Raw genomic sequence first — 19,156 nt, 5'->3', positions numbered from 1 at the left:
CCCCCACACCAGGCCTTGCCCCCTCCTGCTCCGCTAATTAAGGTCGGATCCTGCATTTAAGGCAAGCAGCAGGCTATGGGATGCCTGGAGAAACCCTCCGGGGGGGAGATGAAGCACAGCTCTCCCCCAGAACTGAGAAACGCTTTGGTCGACAAACAGACACAGACACAGACCCCTTAAATACATGTCATGTTTAATTTGGACGTTGATCACTCCACAAAAGGCCTCCGCGGCCCCCGCCCCGCCTGCCCGCGGCGTACCCCTCCTGCAGCCCGCTGTTAAAAAGAGACGTCGCAACCTCTCCCAAGACCAAATACCCCATTTTCTTACCTCCGCACCCCAGATCCTCCCCCGGTCCGTTCCCTCTCACCACCCCGCGACATACGTGACATCTCTCCTCAGCTCATCGAACGAGTCAAAGAAAAAGAACAGCAAAACGAAGGCTTTAGAGGAGGGAAGCTCTGAACACTGACAGACCCCGCAAACCTCTCGGCTCCAGGACCTGCTCTGCACCCGCCACACGCGTCCCACGGGGCGGCATCGCCCCAGCAGTTTTGGATTTCAGCAGAAATTGGCTTCAGGACAGTTGGAAGGAGACAGGCAGAGAGCAGGACGCTCCTTCCCCACCCTTCTCGCAACATACCGAGTCTCAGAGAAAAACTTCAAGAGCAGTTCTGGGGTAGTTATACAGATTAAACCACCCCAGGACCCTTCCTAACCCAGCTTCTGCCAACAACCGCAGTGTTAATTCAACTAAACCACGTCAGAAACCCAAGCATCACGCTGGCACTGACAGCCCTGGGGAGCGCAAGGAGACCTGCGCTGCCACCAATATTGCACACAGACAGCTCCGGAGGGCTGCAAACAGCCAGCAGAGCCAGGTCCCCGTGCCCACACAGCACCCGCGAGGAGGCTTCGCCCCCATGCTTGGTCACAGCAGAGCGGCGCTGCCAGCTTTCACCTCTAAAACCAGGACATCTCCCAGCACCACCTGGGAGGAAACCCCTCTCCCCATCGCCAAAGGGGACAAGTTTCTCCGAGGAGCAGAATAAAATGGGAATCCGCTTCCCAACTGCTCTGCTCGCAGCCGCTCTCCCTTCACACCTCAAATCGCTCTCCCACTTGCCTTCACGCTACTCTACAAATCCACCCGCAACGGCCAAGACAACAGCACACGCTTCCTTCATCGCCAGCACAGTGGGCAGGCTTCTGCCCCATGGGAGCGCCAGCTCTCCCCTCTTCTCCCGTAAGCAGGTCTCTCTCCATTTGTGCTGGGGAAAAGGATTCATCCGCGGTGAACAGCACGCACGAGGCAGGTGCTTTCCGCATCATCTCCCAAGACCAGCCCGGCCGCTTCTCCGATCATGCGAGATCCCAACTTGGAATAGAGGAAACGGGCTCACCGAGACCTGAATACTTTCTCATTAAGGCTTAAACTAGCAATTCAGCTGCTGCGATAAACCAAACAGACATGCTGCCAAAAGGAAGGAAGTTAGTTAAAAAGAAGAAAACCCAAACCACCTTGGCGCTAGGCACGCGGAGGGCTTTGCTTTCCTCTCCCAGGCGGGAAACCCGTTCTCAACACCCACCTGGTTAGCGCGTGACACAAGCCTGCTTTAAGGGGGTTGTTTTTAAAACAGCCAGAAAAACGCAAACTAAACTCTCACAAAAGCCCCGCAGGTGGGACTGTCACATTAAATATACAACTGAGGCCAACTTTTAAAATGTCTTTAAAAAAAAAAAAACCACACACACGCACACACACACACTTTGGCACACAAGCCTTAAGTTATATCACTTAAAACATTTCAAAGTCAGAGAAGAGCTACTGGGGGGGGGTTGTTGGTTTTTTTCTTTTTTTTTTTTTCCCTTGTAAAAAGGTATCAAGCAGTGGTGTTGGTGAAGCATGAAGAGAGAGTACAAATGCTGAACAGTCCCAGAGGTGTCCCTGTGACGCTGCTCAACACTTGCACTCCGATTACTTTCCCAAAGCAGCTAGCTGATTACATACACGTATATAAAAACTAATGCAGACATTCCCGGTTTTCAATGTGAAAACAGTAAAATGTAATTGAATACTTGTGCATTTGCCATAGGGTCCTTCAGAAAAGGAACCATAAAAATATTTTTTTTAATAAAAGTATTTTTTGTTTTCTCTTTTTTTTTTTTTTTTTTTCCTTTTTTACCCTTAACTTAAGTAAAGAGCAAATATACACCTATAAGCAGAGTTCAGATCCACTTTACTGAGAGCCTGGAAGTCCGTACATCAAATTAATTCCCAGTGGCATATCCAGACACCGGAACAGCTCCCAGCTCCAAAGGGCCAGCGTTCCTGAAAGATCTGCAGCTCCAGCTAACCTCGTTAGCCAGCGCGAAGCAAAGACTCATTCAAGCCTTATCTGTCTCAGCCAACACTCCCCCAACAGACTCTGCAGCTGAGCAGCTCTCTGCCAAGCAGAGCCTCACACACGGGACCCAGCTCTGGGAGCATCAGAGCTGGCAATCTGGGCAACAAACCTGAGTCCTGGCGATTTCAACCCATATCAGGCTGTAACAATGAAAATGTAAGCACCGAGCTTACATTTTCTTATTACTCAGAGGACAGACCACTGATTCCAGCTACTGAGAAACAGCTTCCAGAGGAGAGCTGGGAGGAATTTCAGTGATAGAGAAACTAGCTGTGCAATACGAAAGTGCATTTAAAGGTAGCTTAAAACCAGATTAAAGATCAAAATCGCCGCTCGACAGGAGGGAGAATCAAGCTCCAGCAGCCACGCTCCTTGGGCTGGGTGGGTTAACATTCAGGCTCTCTCTCGCGAGTCCGAGGGGCAGGAGAGAAGCGTGCATTCCCGTGCTCCGACAGGGACACAGTTCTCCTGGCAGGCCATGCTCTCCTGCCCGGTTTGCTTCTGTGTGGTATCAGTTCTGGACAGCTGTCATCGGAATTCGTAGATAGGAGCACTGTGCTCAGGAACGTGAGTTAAATTCAATGACTGATACCTGGGAGAGAGGGAAAAGACAGATGAGAGGATTACATAGAGCAACAGAACTCCCCTAGCACTAACGGCTCCTGCTTGGCACATCACAGAGCAGACATCCTGGTGGCTGGCTCTTCTCTTCCCCTTTACAGTCTCAGAGGTGTTCAGGCACCCAGCACCCACTTACCCGTGCTGCCAAAACCCCGTGAGGACTCGGCATTGTTCCTCATTTCCATTCCCGTGCCTTTGAGGTACCTGCAGCCAGGCTGCGTTCGAGGTGGGCTGTGATTTTTGGACACCTTTTGAAGTTCAACAACTTTCATGTTCAAACAGTGTTTGCTACAACTGCAAATTACACTCAGGTCTTTCAAAGCTTAGCTTGAAGGGATTTGTCTGAAAGCCTCCCAGGTACCTTCCCTCCCTCTGGGGGCTTCCAGCCACCCTACAAATTCCCTTGCTGCATGTGACATATCCAAGGCTGTCAGAGGGAAAAGAGCTCTCCACAGCTACTTGTCACATGGCTTTAACAAGAAACCAACCAATTAACTTTGACTGTTCCCTGTGTCTTACAGCAACACCCCAAGGACTGTGTACTACAAAGCACTGGCCTAACAAGATTTCTGTGTGAAGAGAGCAACAGCCAAGCTGTCACATGCGAGAAAGCACCGAGCTCCTTCTCAAAGGCCCCTCTGACATCTTCTGAAGGGCCAAGGCATGAAGAAGCTCAAATCTTGAAACACCGAGCTAAGCACAAACTGAGGGAGCACAACCCTGCACACGAGGCCAGGCTGCCTTACGCTTGCCTGTCCCCACAGGAGGGCAGGAGCAGGCAAGCCCTGCGAGCGTTTGGACTGGAGACCAGGCTTCCAGAGGGACGCTTCCAGTGAACCACAGCTGGTGTCTGCCTCCCAACGTACCTCACCGATGCACCAGGCCACTGCTTCACAGCACATCTCCAGACCTTTTATCTCCCCTGCGCCATGTTGCCAGCCCCATTATCCCCAGCCGTGCAAAAAGGGCAGCACTTTATACCACACGAATGGGCTGCACTAGCCTGCTCTGGCCAAGGATGGCACACTCGCCCTCCCTTCTGCCCCGAGGTCCAGCCACCAGATGAACCTCCTTCCCAGCCCAGAGAAGCACTGCCTGGACACTCCCAAGGCTGCAGACAAGCAGAAGAGGAGTCACTGTTTGGTTCAAGGAGCCACCCTGCAGTCCGCAGGAGGAAGGAAGCTTCCTTACCATTCTGAACTCCTATGGTAGTAATAGCCCTCTATAGATGCTGCTGACTTCTGGAAGCAGATGTAATAGAAACCAGCAAAGGAAGCACCGCTGATGTCTTTGATAGTGTGATCTGGGACCAGGAACTGTTCCTGCACACAAAATACAGATGGTATTTTAAAATGCTGGTCAAATACTAACCCTCCCGGCCCCAGTCTGCCCTCCCAAACTGAATATTAGCACCCATTAACACAAAAGGCATTCCTGGCTGAGCATTCCCTGCACTCGCAGGAGCTCAGAGGAGAGAGACCAGCGTGTTCTTTCACCACCTGCCACTGTAGGCATCTTACAGGGAAGCAGACAACTGAGAACAGAACCAGTTTTAAGAGTGCATGAAATCAGTTTCAGTTCAACACCTGCCCACTGCAAACCAGAAGCCAGTTGCAAAACCAGGAATCAGAGCTGCCTGATGAAGAAGAGAAGGCTCTGAGGAGACCTTATTGCAGCCTTTCAATACTTACAGGAGGGCTTATAAGGAAGATGGAGAGAGACTTTCTACTAGGGCCTGTAGTGACAGGACAAGGGGTAATGGCTTTAAACTAAAAGAGGGTAGCTTTAGATTAAATATAAGGAAGAAATTCTTTACTATGAGGCTGGTGAGACACTGGAACAGGTTGCCCAGAGAAGCTGTGGATGCCCCATCCCTGGAAGTGTTGAAGGTCAGGTTGGTCAGGGCTTTAAGCAACCGGAAGATGTCCCTGCCCATGGCAGGGGGCGTGTACTAGATGATCTTTAAAGGTCCCTTCCAACCCAAACCTTTCTGTGATTCTATGATTTCCTCCCATCACAGCTGCACAAAGCTTGTGTAAGAGGGAGGAATCCATCCAGCTGAAGAGCAGAGAGGTGCAGACTGGCCAGTCTGCACCAAACACACAGGCTGCACACAGGGACTGCAGACACCAATTCTCTCATCCTCTGGAGCATCACCAAGCAAGATTTTCTTGTTCTGTTTTTAGCTGTGACTGCAGCCCTTAAGGACGCAATTAGCTGGCTAGACAGGAGTCACACTGGAATTTGCAAGTATGGTAGATTACGAGGTTGGTAGGGTCAGATCTTTCATCAAACCAGTGTAACTGAAAAAGCTTTCAGGCACCACAAGCCTCTCTGTCAGTCACTTGTAAGCAGCTCATCAGAGAAGGAGACATGCAGAGTTTACCTTCCATCTCATGAAGACATAGTCCCCATTTTTCAGATCCTCATAATCAAAGTCATCAGAGTTAAATGTTTTTGCATACTGGTAAAAAGCCTGGAACTTCCCCTGAAACAAAAAATAAAAGCAAAAAAAAAAAACAACCTCAAGATGCTTATTCCAGGAGTAGAACTCACCAGTGCCAGCTGCTATTTAGGAGGAAAGAACTGCTATGAACAGGACCTCCTCACCAGAGGGGCTGCTCTTTCCCTGGAGCAGTGCTAAACTGCACACGCCAGGACTAGCACAGGGGAACACAGAGGACTGCCAGACATCCACAGCCATATCCAGCCCGGCTGGAGAAGTTCCTACGCTTCCAGAGGAAGATATTTTGACAGAAACGCAATAAACGTCAAAGTCTGGCAAACAACAGCAAAGGTCAAGGCAGGGAGGCAATCAGCTGGCTGCAGTGGCCCTGATCCAGAGCACAGTGGCAGACACACCCTGTCCTGAGCAGAGGGCCGAGGTGGCTGAGACACAGGTACCAACTGCCCTGCCTGTGCCAGAGGGGCACCTCTCCTCTTCTCCGCTCCATTCTGCAATGAGCCTTCAAAATAAGGAGCGTGTTCTCCTAGGGGGTCAAGAGACAGGGATTGCTCCTGCTCCCTTCCAACCCCAGGGCCAGCAAGTGGAAAGCAAGGCACCCCCTCCTTTCTCAGGGATCACAGCCAATGGCCTGCTGAAGGGACCTCTAGTTGCAAAGATCCCAATAGGAGAAGGAGGGAGACACCCAAAAAGGAGAGGTTTCCAGGCCCTACTGACAGCTCTTGCATGGGCATACGCTGCACCTCACCTCCAAACTAGCTGCTCAGCCAGGACTGCATCTGCCCCCCTGATTTATTTACCCAGTGTTTACGATCCACATCTTCGTCAGCATCCCACTTGCGCGTTAAGAAAGGGTGCTTTTTACTGATTATTTCCCCCTCAAAGAATGTGGTGAGGGTTGGGTACTCCTAGGAGAGAAGAGAGGCGAATGAGAGGTCAGAAGATTTGTCACCTAGAGACAGAAACTCAAGCGCAGATAGAGGTGCACGCGCTCAGCAAAAAGCAGCATCTCACAGCAAGAGCTCCAGGCAACCTGAGGTGGTACTCCTGTCCCTCCAAGCAGCAGGCTGACTCGTCCTGCCCCACACCTCTTAAAGTCTGACTCGTACTCACGCACAGCCTCCTCCACCCTCTTATTCCAGCCTCTCTCTGCCTCTCTATTCACTTCAGGAAGCCAGAAGGAGCCCTGTCAGAGTCGGACTGTGGGCAAGCTCCCTGCTGGACAATCACAAGTGACCGTTTACAGCCAGCACCGCTCCCCAGTGGATACCCATCAGTTGCTGCATGACTGCTACAAAGCCCAAGGGCTGGATTAAGCCACTCCACCAGGTGAGAAGGTGCTCCTCTTCAGCTTTGCATTGGCACCGAATTAGGAGAACGCAGGCAGAGAATAGCAGCCTCAACTGGGGTGAGCGAGCTTCTCCAAGCGTTCCCATGTAGTGACAGACATGCGGTGCGCTGCAGCCGAAAGAAGCATCACCCCTGGGAGACAGTTCTCACCAACTGTCCAACACCACGAGCAGATCTTAGAGGACAGACAGGGAAGGAAGTATGTAAAGATCTGACTGTTCAGGTCCTGGTTTGTTTTCTTTCAGCAACACACCACCACTGGTTGAGTGCCTATAGCTAACTGCAGGGTCAGACTTCGTTCTGCTCAGACCTTAAGAGATGCCAGATAAGCTTCCCTCGTTCAGTACTCCCATTGAGGCCCATCGTATTTGCTCAACATGCCAAGAAAAACAGATTGAAGCTATTAAACTACTTAGTGGTCAAATTTACTGTATGCTCAATCCCTCCACTTCCTATTTCTGGTGACAGCTTCTCCCACCTCACCAGGAAAAAGAAAACCCTTTACACAGCACCTTTTCTTGTTGTTTTGCAGTTAACACTCACCTCTGTAAGGCCTTTAATCTTCAAGTATCCACAGAGATAGGAGTTTTCCATATCCACATGCTAGAAAAGAGTGCAAAGTCCAACCATAAGCATAGGCATGAAGGCACCCAACTCATCCAAAGCAGTTTCTAACCTCTCCAGGGCTAATTTCAGCTTCAACTGGTACAGACTGTCCAGCTTACTGTCCAGTGCTCACACTGGCAGCACTTCCCCATGGCTGGGAACCACTCGGAAAGATCATTTACAGGTGCCCAGCTCACCTCTGACAGCCGCCACATCCCAGGCCTGACAACGCACCCCCACTTCCAGCTCCATCACACTCAGGCAGCATCCTCTGCCCAGAGATCTCTAATGGGAAGCAAACCCCCTCTCTCCACCCAGAAGGAAGCAAACTCACAGTTTTCTCCAAGTGAGAGCACCACTGGCAGAATCACCCACGCTCCCAACCCCCACATTTCCCAGTCAGAAACTGGCGTTCAGATGAGGGAAGAGTAAAAAGTACCTATTTACTGGAGATAATTCAGGCTAGAGGAAGAAAGCATGGCCCTGAGCTTCGCCATCTGCTTATTTAACAGGCCTGACCCATGTCACTCTAACACACTACCTGTACTCTCTGCCTAGTACCCACCACGGCACACGCCAAAGCCTGCTCAGAAGCCAGACAATGTCTCATGTGTTTTGAAAGAGGCCTTTCTCCCAGATCTAATGCTTTTATGCCACCCTTCTTTTGAGTTACGGGGCTGCATCTTTCTGCTTCTGCTGTGCAAGAACTAGGCAGGGGGCTGTGTCTGTTCCAAGCACCTTTAAAATGAGGGGATTTTCCAAGCTTTTCCCTGACATCTCCAGATCAGTTTTCAAAGCAAGCAGCGAGTTATTTGGGGAAGTGCAAACATCAACTGTGAGAAGATGGATCTTCCCCACCTGTGATCAAAGAAAAGCAACGTTTCTCTGAGCTCAGCACAGGGAGAGCAGGCAGCCACCTCTTCTCAGCTGACACGCGCAAAACAGCAGCATTTTTAGCACAAAGCCACAGCCAGCCCCTGCAAGAAGGCAGCGTGCAGTGAAGCTGTTCAGCCATAGGATGTCCCCACCACAGCAAACCGTACCAGGTATGCTTGTGCTGTTGACAAGCGGAGGACCGTACATGAAAACAGATGGTCCGGTTCAAACGCTACCCCATCTGCTGACCCTGGGGCTCTGACACTACTCCGCAACGCCGGCACATGCATCAAGCTTCATCACTGCACTTGCTACGCGCTCAGTCACGGTCCTCCGGATCCCGTGCCACCAAACTGGGAACAAAGCTGTGACTCGCAGGGTGCTCTATAGGAAAGCGTGTATCAGATGTCTGGCTTGCCCACGTACTAATGACTCCATACCTCACCAGCTCTGCCCAAAGCAATCGTGCCAATGCCTAGGACTAAAAATAAAGCACACAAGGTGACAATGACTGCAGAGAGGAATGGGAAAGCCACATGAGCCAGCGTCCTGATTTCCCCAGCACAGCTGGGCACTACAGCTGCCTGGCTGCATTCCTGCCACAGACAAACCACCACACTTGTCAGCCCAGGAGAGCCTCTGACACCCCGGGGATGAGGGGGAACCCTGGGTCCCAGGTCCAGGCAGGCCATGCTCTGCCAGCCAGGGACTGGGACCTGGATCCCTGCTGATTTCCAGCCAGGCCTGAAATACAGGCTGTCCTGCTGGTAGGGACTTCCCAGGACACCACCCACTCTAAGCCAGGCTCTTACCCTTCCACCCTGTGGCACAGAGGTACACGGCCACTCCAGAGCCTGAAGGGAGTGGGGAAGGGATCCCAGGTTATGAACCTTGCCAGGCTCAAGGGGAATGGGACAAAGAGATGGGGGGGAAAGGCTTGAATGCACTGGGCCCTCCTCAGGATTTGAGGGAAAGGGAGCAAGGAGGTGGTCCTGGGCCCCAGGGAAACGAGTCTCTCCTGAGGCCTGAAGAGAATAGGATGGGGTCTTTTCCCCTGATCCTGAAAGGAAAAGAAAGCACACAGGCGGATAGAGATCTCTCCAGAGCCTGAGGACTCCTAGCCATTACGGGGCTTGATAGCACCAGGGGAGTTACAGCCAGGTCAGAGGGGAGCAGGGGCAGGGAGGACCATGGCCCTTCCCAGGCCTGAGGCGAAGGCTCCCCCCGAGGCCTCCGCCACACTGCTCACACCTCAGTAGGGCACAGGGGAAGGACTAAGGGAAAGGGGCCTCCCCCACCTCAGCCACAGGCCTCGCTGGGGCTCAGGGGATCGGAACTGGGGGGGGTCTGAGGCAACGTCTGGATTCTGAGGGAACTGGGGGAGGGCAAACACCGACCCGACCCGGAGGCGGAGGGCAGCAACCGGGGCCTGAGGGGAACGGCGGCGGGGAGGACGGCAGCAGCCGGGAGACCGGGGGAGGAGAGAAGGCGACTGGGCCCGAGGGGACGAAAGACTGGACGAGCACGGCGCGAGGGGGCCGGGAGGGAATAAGGTGGGGCGACCGCGGCCTGAGGGGACCGGTGGGGCGGGAACGGCGACCGCGGCCTGAGGAGAGCGGGGCCCCGCCGGGCCGGGCCCGGGGCAGGAGGCCGCCGGCGGGCCCCTCACCTGCATGACGACCTCCACCTCGTAGGCATTGCCCTTGCTGCGCTGCTGCCCGCGGAACTTGGCGCCGCTGTAGAGCAGCGAGGTGGCCACGCCGGGCTGCGCCGTGTTGATGGGGGGCGGCGGCACCAGGCTGCTGGCGGCCGCCCCGGAGGGCGGCGAAGAGGCCGAGCCCGCCGCCCCGCCCGCGCGGCACCGCTCGCTCCGCACCGGCATCTCGGGAGGGTCCCCGGGCGCCAGCGTGGCCGGGGCCGAGCGCGGCCGGGGGCACCGCCCGCTCCGCTCCGCTCCCCGCACGCCGAGGCCGCCGCCGCCGCCTGGCTCAGGGCCTCCCGGCAGCGCCTCCGCGCGCTCCCATTGGCCCTCGCGGGCGCTGCGCGAGAGGCGGTGCCGGACGCCGATTGGCCGCGGGCGCGGGGCACGCGCTTCCTCCCTGCAGGCGCGGCCGCGGGGCCTGCTGGGAAACGTAGTTTCCCCCATCCAGCCGCGGAACGGGGCGGCCGAAGGGGCAAAACGCGTTCGCGGCGCGGATTGGCTGCTGCCGCGGCGGCATGGCGGCACCCGCGGAGCCGCGCTGAGGCGGGAGGGCGGCGGCGGCGGCTCCTCCTCGTCCCTCCTCGTCCCTCCTCGTCCCTCCTCGTCCCTTGCCGCGATGTGGCGCGGCTGCCGCTGGCTGCTGCAAAGCCGCTCCCCGCCGGCCCGGCTCCCCCGACCGCCTCCTGTCGCCGACGGGAGCGGCCCGGTGGGGCCAGGCGGGGGCCGGACCTACGCCCCACCGGCAGGTGAGGGAGCGCCGGGCCGCCCGGGGCCTCTCCGGCCCCCTTCGGGGAGGGGGGACCCTTCCCTGGCCCGGTGGGGCCGGTTCCGCTGGGACCCCCCCTCCCCCGGTGACACCCCTGAAGGTCACCCCGGGCCGGGGGGGCTGGGCTCGGCGCCCTCAGGGTGGGTGGGAACGTGGCAACCGGTCAGATGCCCCCCGGCGGGGCAGGGAGCGCGGCCAGCACAGCCCCGCCGCGTCCCCGAGGCCTTTTGGTGACACGGCCGGGTGTTGGGCCTCCCCCCGCGCCTTTCTCCTGGCATTAGTGGGGGTTCGGAGGGGGATCGGCCGGCAGCACGGCCAAGTCCTCAGTGCACCAGCTTGCTTTTGTGTTTTTTGGTGGTTTTTAGGGATTTGGGGGGGATGGCACCCAGCTGGTGTTGTTCAGGCATGTTCTGGGCCATGTATCCCCTCGACAGATTTTGCTGGAAATGTGTGGGTTTGAGGACAGTAAAATCGGTCTCATTCTGTCTGAGGTGAGGCTGCAGAGTCGCAGTGACTCATTGCGGGGCGTTGGGAGCCCACCGACATGACTCAGGACCCCGCTGGGGTACACGCACATCAGTCTTTTCAGAACTGCGCCTCAACAGTGTGGTGTTTTCTGAGGCCCCGAACCTCGCGGGTCACTGAGCCTGAGCAAATCCTGTTCCATTTCCCCAGTGGGAATGTGGTTTTTTTAGCCTAGAATTACAGCCGTGCAGCCTGACCTGCTCGCTTCACCCTTCACGAGGTGGATTTATGGGTTTGGGATTTACGATCTGGTTGCTGTTGTCAGGGGAATGGCTTGCAGATTCTTCCTGCCTTGTGTGAGAGATACAAGCTTTTGCAACACGTGTTATCCGGCTCTCAGGTGTTGCGTGTGAAACACTGCCGGTATGAAAGGAGGCTGCTGTTAAAACAGAGACCTTCAGTTCCCACAGTCTCACTTTGCTGGTGGAGCTGGCGTACTCCTGAGCCAGAGCAGGATGTGTGGGCCGGAGGTGGCTGCGGGAGGCGGTTCCTCCCCTGGTGATTCACTGGCATGCTGCAGTGCGTGCGACGGTGTCCCCAACACCATCCAGCTGTTACTGTGTGTGCCTGCAATAAACCTGCCCCCGTGGGCAGTTGCGGTGGAGGGAACAGCATCCTTGCTGTTGTGTGCTCCGAGCCTGCCAGCAGCTGTGGTTCTTCCAGCAGGTGCATCAGCTGCAGGTCAAAGCAGAGAATGAGTGAGATGCACTGAGGGAGAGCATGTGGGCTGGCACCAGGTGGGTTTGTGGGCAGCGGGGATGGACAGGGAGGTCGCTGTGGCCTGCCCTGCCTCTAACCCAACTCTGCTTCCTTTCTCTTCACTGTGAGACAGAGCAAGCAGGGAGAGAGAGTTAGCCAGGGTGGTTCAGAGATGAATTTGTCAAACGTGATTGCACTGGGAGAATCTTGAAAGATTGACCCCAAAGGGAAACTCCAGGAGTGCTGGGACAGGTCTGCTTTGGAAATGGCCTGTGCCAGGCTCTGTAGAAACTCAATGCAGGCCAGTTCGAAGGGAGCCGAGACCCCAGCCTGGCAGAAGTGAAGCTGGTCCTGTTCACTTGTCAGTTGTGCACAGCAACACTGTTTTTTCACCAGTTTCATGGCACTTCTCCAGTTGAGTGGAGCTCACTGAAATGGAGTGGTGCTTGGAAGCTGTGGATGAATGGGCAGGATTTTTGTGGCCGGGCCGCCTCAACAGCACTGAGGGCTCTGTCTGTCCTGGGCTGTGATGGGGAGCAGGGGAAGCGGCCAAACCTCCTCTAACTGCCCTCTGAATGGCTCTGTTTTTGCCCGCAGAGAGGAAGCGGTTTTACCAGAATGTGAGCATCTCGCAAGGAGAAGGTGAGTGTGGCCACCGGGATGGGATGGAGGGGCTGGTCCCCGGGAGGGGTGTTATCACCCCATGCTTTTTCAGTAAGAGCATGGCACACCCGCAACCCAGGCTGTGCGAGTGGGGTATCTGTCACCACCCTGCTGTGCCCTTTCCTCATCTATAGCGAAGCTGTGCGGCGGGAAACAGCTTCCAAGACCATTTGGGGGAAAAGTATGTCAAAATGATGGTGATGGTGGGACACCTGAGTATCCCTGGTCCCTTGCTCCTATCAACTCCAGCTCTGAATCTGCTCCTGCTGTGGGGTTGTCTGTTGTTCCTTAGTGCCTGCTCCTCTTTGATTCCCCAGGATTTATACTCTGATTCCCCAGGAGGCTTTGAAATAAACCTGGACCACCGGAAGCTGAAAACGCCCCAGGCCAAGCTCTTCACTGTCCCCAGTGAGGCCTTGGCCATTGCAGTGGCAACAGAGTGGGACTCCCAGAAAGACACCATCAAGTTCTACACTATGCACCTGGTGAGCATGGCAGGTTGGGGCACCCAGACCTCAGCAGGACAGAACGCGGTGTGTTGGGAGCAGTCAGGTCAAGGAAGTCAGGATTAAAGATGGGGAATCAAAATGCCAGGGGCTAAAGATGGGTTTGCTGGGCCATTGCCACCTGGCAAGGGCTTTTCCAGCTGGCAGAATGGATTCCAGAGCAAGGGTTGAGAACGGCTTTACGGTTGAGAACTGCTTTGGGGTGTAAGCCTTGCGCCGGGGTGTGTGAGATGGGGGCATCTTCTGAGAATGCTTCCTTCTGTGTCCTGCCTCTGCCAGCTCTCCTGAGTACTTGCAGTAGAATTGGCCTGGCTTGGTCTAAAACTGGGGTGACTGTGTAGACATGAGAATGGTCTCCAAACGCAGAATGTTGAGGGAACAGGTTGTCCTAATGCCCGTGGAACTGGGGACAAGAGGTTGGGACTGGGACTTTGGGACTTTGGCTGGGTACTGGGGAGAACCTTGTGGTTGTGAGGGCAGTTAGATACTGGCTGGGTGACTGGGGGAAATCTGTGTCACTGGGGGACTTGAGAAGGGGCTGGACAGTGTTATTGGGGATAGCAAGGGGCAGGAGGAAATGGGATGAGCTCTAGAGCAGTCTGTGAGCCCCCTCCCCTGGTGCTTGATGGGCCTGCTCCCGAGGCTTCTGAAACCAGTGAGAAGATTCCTATTATGTGAGCCATGTTCTGGCCCTCCACCCGTTTTGGCTGCATTCCTCTGTTCTCTGTCTGCCCCCAAATTCCTTTGCTTCTTGGCCTTGTACAATGGAAGCTGCTGCTTCCTCAAGCCTTGAATGACAGCAATTTAAACTGCCTTTATCCCGCAGACCACACTGTGCAACACGGCGCTGGACAATCCCACGCAGCGAAACAAAATGCAGCTGATCCGTGCGGCTGTGAAGTTCCTGGAGACTGACACTGTCTGGTACGAGATGGGGGCCCTGCTGGCGCAGAGGCAAGGTTGTCTTGTCACAGTGTGGTTTTTGGAAGGGTGGTTGGGGGAAGTGAGGGAAAATGTCTACCGTAACCCAGTCATGGCAAGGCTCTGATTTGTCCTGGTTTTGGCCTGCGGGTTTGAATTAGTTTAGGCCGGTCCTACATCTGCAGACCCAGTCGAAGTCCGTGCATCCCAAGGGCATAGGTATGAGGGAGAATGGGGATTTGGTCCTCTATTGAACTCTGTTTTGGACACCTCCATGCTGGGCAAGGGCGGGAGCAGCAGGAAATGAAGATCTTGGGGAAGAGAAAACATCTTTGAAAGGCCTGGGGGAATCTGTCAGCCCAGTCCCTGGTATTCCTGCGCCAGTACAGGCAGCTCAGATTACTTGTACCAGTAGCAAAAATGCCTTTCATTCCTTAAAGTCCCTGTGGGCTGCAGGATCAAGCCTCTTCATGCCCAAGCTCCTGTATCACAGTCCCAGCCTCTGAGGTGTCCACTGGCAGCTCAGCTCCTGTGGGGAAAGGGGAAGAGGACTCCCCCATCTGCTTCTCTGGCTTTGGGCAGGCTGGCAGCGGGGAGTGCTGAGCGGAGCCGCTGGGGAAGGTGAGGCAGGAGGAGTGGCCCCATATAAAGAGTTCCAGTGGGGTATGTCCCCTGCTCTAACTGCTAAACCTCGCTGTATCCTGTGGCTGCAATTTTCTGTTGACCGATTTGGTTCTCTTTTTTGTAGTAAGATAGAATTGTCCTTCCTGGAACAACAAAAAGCTCTGAATTTGGGGAAGAGTGGGAGGGTTGTTCCCAGTCACTGCTGCCGCTGCTTGGGTGGACAGTAGGCCCTTGTTCCCCTTGCTGTGGTCTGGTGGGGGCAGCTTCCTTCCCAGAGGTGTGCCCCAGCCTGGCAGGGAGCAGTCTGGCAGCCTGGGAGTGAACATCCAGTGTGGTTTTGTTCTGCAATGTCCCAGCTATCGTGTGGAGGAGCCAGCCGCCTTGGCAGATCTGCAGAAGAGTGAATGGGATCCAATTGTCGCCTGGGCTGAGAAAAGGTAAGAGGTCAAAGATGTTTCTGTCTGCTTATGCCCTGCCCTGCCCAGGCCAGGAGCTCCAGTGCTTGTGACTGTTGGAGCTGCAAGGTTGACGAGCCCTGTGCTTTTCTAAGGGGCTGGGTGATCATTCCAGGTACAACGTGGCAATTGGATCCTCGACCAGCATCCTGGGGCCAAGCATCCCAGCCAGCACCAAGGAGACCTTCATCAGCCATCTGGCATCCTACAACATGTGGGCCCTGCAAGGTGAGAGAGGCTGTGCCGGGGAGCCCTCCGCTCAGGCTGTGCCAGTGGAGGAAGCGGTTCCTCTCCATGGGGGAGAAGAACGACTGTAATGTTTTTCCTCTCCTGCTGAGATAATCGGAGTGTTGAGGTTTATGTTTTAAATCTGCAGGCCAGTCCCTTAGCTATATTTTTTAAGGGTAGGGACTCTCCCTTTAGTGCCGCTAGTGTTCAGGGTCTGACTGTGCTGGCCTGCAAGCTGTTTGCTCTACCCTAGCACAAATAACTTCTTTAATGCCCAAGTCTCTAGTGACTTAGTTCCCAGCTTTGTTACCAGGAAAAGAAATGGGGTTAAGTACTCTGAGTGTCTATGGTTCTGTGCGCTGTCCTCACTCTTTCACCCTTATAGCCCACTTGATCTTACCTTATACTGCTGAATGACACCTAAAGATAAAGAAATGAAGTAATGTTTGCTTTGCTGAAGTCCTCAAATGCAAGACTTGAATGAGCAGCAGACAGTGAAACCTACAGAAGACACTAGCTGAGCAGCTAAGGAAAGGTATCAGGGACAGGGTTCCTGGGACAGGACTTGCAAAGCCTTCCCTGTAAAGATATTCTTTGATGAATCATTTCTTTTCTTCATAGTTTGTAATATGGGTAGGCAGGGTGGAAGGGAAAGGCATGTGCCTCCCCTGGGGAAGGGGAGCCTCTGGGCAGCTGGTCAACTTTAAACCTGAAATTCAAGGTCTGGTCTAGACTGGTAGGGCAGGATGAGTCTGACTTCAGTTCCTTCCTAGGACCCTGTCCATGCACAGGCACCTCCATTTCCTATCGGCTTGAGCTGAACCATGAGTGCTCAGCAGCTCAGAGTTTTGAGCCCTTCTTTCCTCCTCCTCTTCCCAGGTGTGCGTGTCTGTGGGGTTTGCTCTGGTGCCTCAGCTGCCAGGCAGTCGCTCTCCTCCCCTGAATAGGGGTGTCTTGCAAGCCAGCAGCTGGTGGTGCGGCAGGAAAGAGCTCTGCTATTTTATCAGCCGAGCCCAGCGGCTGTGTCCTTTGCTGACACAGTTCTCCCAGGGCACAGCAGACCACACACATCTGCAGTGTTTTTCTAGGAGTGGTCATAGATGTGGACAGCTCTTTTAGCACCAAACAGTATACAAGTCCCTTTCATCCTGGACTTTTCGTCTGAGTTCCAGAATACTCCGGCCTGGATGGGTATCTCTTCCCTTTGCACAGGGCAGGTTTGTGGCAGGATAAAAGGAGGCGGTTTCCAAGGCATAGCCTTTGTCACTGCAGTGACAGTGGCCAGAACAGCACTTTGTGTCTGCTGTTAACTGCAGATCTGACGCTTAAGTGCCCAGATGCAAGTGGGAGGTATCACTATCCCTGAGGAGGTACCACAACCCGACTGTCTCTTCAGAGCATGTGAAGATGCCGCTGTAATGCTGCAGAAAACAACCATGAATCTTGTTTGTTTTGGGTTATTCCCTTCCAGGTATAGAATATGTAATCACCCAGCTGAAATCTCTGATTCTGTCCATGGGTCTGATTGACAGGCACATTACAGTAGAGAAAGCCGTGCTTCTGTCTCGCCTGGAGGAAGAATACCAGGTAAATGATGTTACAGAACAGCCCTATAATTCAAACAGCAATAATCTCAGCATGACAAATGCATCTCCCACCACAAATAACTGGCAAGGGAAGTGTCTGCTATTGCAGGAGAGGTTCCACTCTGCCAGTCTCCCCATTTGAGAGAGTTTGGAGTGCGCTGCTGTAGAGCAACATCATGGGCGCAACAGCCCAGAGTGCTACCGGGGCTGCCAGTTTCTTTTTGCAGAACCCAGATGGCTGCTTTTCTCCCTCTCTAATCTGCAGTGCAGAGTCGTGGCTGGCTTCTCTTGCTGTGGGTTATCCAGCCTGGAGGCCTTGGTAGACACCAAGCTAATAACTTGCTTGCTGGAAACTGGCCTGGCGTGAAGCTCTCCCTGACCCAAAAGTGGCTGAAGTTGATGGGAATCTTTTCATCCTCCCTTTAAGGGGCTTTGCCTCAGACCCCAGTACCGATGAAGCATGTCCTTCCACCAAACTCATCTGGAGATCTCTGTACCCCTGTAGTCAGTGATCAGCACAGCTCCTGGGGGGTTACCTGTGTTTCACAAACATGAAAAGGGAGGCTGAGAGTTGTTGAGCAGCTCTATGTATAATCCAGTTCTGAACTGACTCGTGTTCCTCCTTTCCTTCAGATTCAGCGGTGGGGCAGTGTGGAGTGGGCCCATGACTATGACCTGTGCGAGCTGCGTGCTCGCGCGGCAGCTGGGACTCTCTTTGTTCACCTCTGTTCGGAGAGCTCGACTGTAAAACACAAGCTGTTGCAGGACTGAGGCTGCTGGGCTGGGCGCAGGAGGAGAATGCCCAGCTGTGAATTGCTGGCGTGACCCAGTGGACGGTAACCACCCTCCTGCCACCACACCTTTCCTGGGATCAGCCTCTTGCTGAGGAACTGAGACTTTGTGGGCAACTCCTCGCTTGGACTGCCTGCCGCAGTGCAGCGCCAGCAGTTTTGAGCCCGCAAGGAGGAAAGGTCAAGGTGAGCTTCCTCTGCATCCCCAAGACAGCAGCTCTGTCCATTACTGGTGTCTGTAACTCATCAGAGGAGCTCCCACGAAAGAAACAGCTTCCTGGGCAGGGCGCGGCACAGACATACCCAGCATATGCCACATGTCTTCATAGCTGCCAGCTCCTGACACACACTTGTTATGGAAATCTGAAAACAGACTCCATTGCATCTGTTCTTCATCCCTCAGCGTGCCTGTATGTAACACCAGGGTCTCTCTGTTTGATTAAAGGCACGCCCCTGCTAGATACTGAAAGCCAATGCTGCTGAGTATTTCTTTGTTTTCATCACCAAACCGTGGCGTAGGTCCTGAGCTGCCAGGCTCCAGGCAGGTGCCGAGATGGCTGCAGGCAGAAAAAAACACGGAGCAGAGCTGAGCAGACATTAACTACCAAACAGATCTGCTCCCCCCGCATCTCTGTGTGAGCCTCTCCGTGCTAGGTGCCCTGTCCTTGCAGCCAAGGAGTAGCTGGGGGAGGGGGGGGAACCTGGGATCCTGCCATCTTCAAAAGCACAGGGTATTACGAGCTAAATCTGTATATGACAGGCAGCACCAGCCATGGAGCTTTCAGAGAGACCCAGTCTCTCCCCAGAGTGCGTATGCAGCCACCCTCTCATTTAACCTTCCCACCTTTCTCCTTGCTGCTTGCCTTGAGCAGCACCGCCCCGGCCAGCATCATTCCTCAGAAGCTGCCCACAAGTGAGTGTAGCAGCTGCTGTCACCGAGCAAGGAGGGGAATTAATGACTCCTCGCTTGGCTGTTGCGAGCGGTGGTGTGTGAGCTCCTGTGGAACCATTGATTTCCCTTCCTGCTAGCTGGGGGCTGCTCTGTTCACGCTGCAGAAAGCTGCTTTTGCGAGAGGCAGTGAGGAGAAGAGGCTCCCAGGCACAGAGAGCCCCCACCAGCCTTGTGCTTGCTGAGCTGGAAACCTGCTGTTATCTTGGGGGTGGTTTGATGGAGAGCGCTTCTCTCCCAGGCTGCTGCTGCGTGCCTGTGGCTCACAGGTTCCTGCCACTGTGCTTGCAGGTACTAAAGCTTTCAGGCATGATATGCTACGATGATTTGGTTCAATCAGCTCACAGCTGATCCATAACCCCTTGTGACCAGGCCTAAGCTCTGTCTGCACGGGCTTCATGCCGACATGATGGAAG

The 19,156-nt window shown here is 54.5% G+C and overlaps 2 protein-coding genes across 6 annotated transcripts; one reads left to right on the top strand and one right to left on the bottom strand.

The window, feature by feature from the left end:
- Positions 1–176: 176 nt before the first annotated feature.
- Positions 177–10,322, bottom strand: GID4 (GID complex subunit 4 homolog). Of its 3 annotated transcripts, XM_087731705.1 has the most exons (7): positions 9,995–10,130; positions 8,493–8,806; positions 7,387–7,446; positions 6,294–6,401; positions 5,416–5,517; positions 4,221–4,351; positions 177–3,000 (listed from the first exon to the last, which is right to left on the bottom strand). In XM_087731705.1, the coding sequence occupies exons 2-7, from the start codon at positions 8,613–8,615 to the stop codon at positions 2,937–2,939; spliced, it is 588 nt and encodes a 195-aa protein (XP_087587831.1). In that variant the 5' UTR covers positions 8,616–8,806; positions 9,995–10,130; the 3' UTR covers positions 177–2,936. The 3 variants fall into 3 exon arrangements, with proteins under 3 accessions (XP_087587831.1, XP_087587829.1, XP_087587830.1); XM_087731703.1 differs by lacking the exon at positions 8,493–8,806 and having other exon boundaries at positions 9,995–10,322; XM_087731704.1 differs by lacking the exons at positions 7,387–7,446; positions 8,493–8,806 and having other exon boundaries at positions 9,995–10,322.
- A 134-nt stretch (positions 10,323–10,456) lies between these two features.
- ATPAF2 (ATP synthase mitochondrial F1 complex assembly factor 2) lies at positions 10,457–18,260 on the top strand. 3 transcript variants are annotated; one of them, XM_087734206.1, is made up of 8 exons: positions 10,465–10,773; positions 12,615–12,659; positions 13,020–13,165; positions 14,013–14,140; positions 15,088–15,168; positions 15,302–15,414; positions 16,886–17,001; positions 17,634–18,260. In XM_087734206.1, exons 1-8 carry the CDS (start codon positions 10,644–10,646, stop codon positions 17,769–17,771), a joined length of 897 nt encoding a protein of 298 aa, XP_087590332.1. In that variant the 5' UTR covers positions 10,465–10,643; the 3' UTR covers positions 17,772–18,260. The 3 variants fall into 3 exon arrangements, with proteins under 3 accessions (XP_087590333.1, XP_087590332.1, XP_009466218.2); XM_009467943.2 differs by having other exon boundaries at positions 10,466–10,773; positions 14,013–14,110; XM_087734207.1 differs by lacking the exons at positions 15,088–15,168; positions 15,302–15,414; positions 16,886–17,001; positions 17,634–18,260 and adding exons at positions 14,548–14,728; positions 14,856–15,081 and having other exon boundaries at positions 10,457–10,773; positions 14,013–14,145.
- Positions 18,261–19,156: the final 896 nt, after the last annotated feature.

Source organism: Nipponia nippon, unplaced genomic scaffold, assembly GCF_047370975.1.
Source record: "Nipponia nippon isolate SJK-2023a ecotype South Korea unplaced genomic scaffold, ASM4737097v1 scaffold_5, whole genome shotgun sequence".
Lineage (NCBI taxonomy): Eukaryota > Metazoa > Chordata > Aves > Pelecaniformes > Threskiornithidae > Nipponia > Nipponia nippon.
Note: the sequence above shows the minus strand (reverse complement) of the source record. Positions and strands in the feature narration are given on the sequence as shown.

Excerpts from the sequence above, each read along its gene's own strand:
- GID4 (XM_087731703.1), bottom strand. The coding sequence starts at position 10,207 with ATGCCGGTGCGGAGCGAGCGGTGCCGCGCGGGCGGGGCGGCGGGCTCG. Across the intron at positions 7,447-9,994 it reads AGGTGGAGGTCGTCATGCAG|CATGTGGATATGGAAAACTC; the intron begins GTGAGGGGCCCG and ends ACTCTTTTCTAG. Across the intron at positions 4,352-5,415 it reads ATGTCTTCATGAGATGGAAG|GAACAGTTCCTGGTCCCAGA; the intron begins GTAAACTCTGCA and ends TTTTGTGTGCAG.
- ATPAF2 (XM_087734206.1), top strand. The coding sequence starts at position 10,644 with ATGTGGCGCGGCTGCCGCTGGCTGCTGCAAAGCCGCTCCCCGCCGGCC. Across the intron at positions 10,774-12,614 it reads GACCTACGCCCCACCGGCAG|AGAGGAAGCGGTTTTACCAG; the intron begins GTGAGGGAGCGC and ends TTTTGCCCGCAG. Across the intron at positions 15,169-15,301 it reads GTCGCCTGGGCTGAGAAAAG|GTACAACGTGGCAATTGGAT; the intron begins GTAAGAGGTCAA and ends TGATCATTCCAG.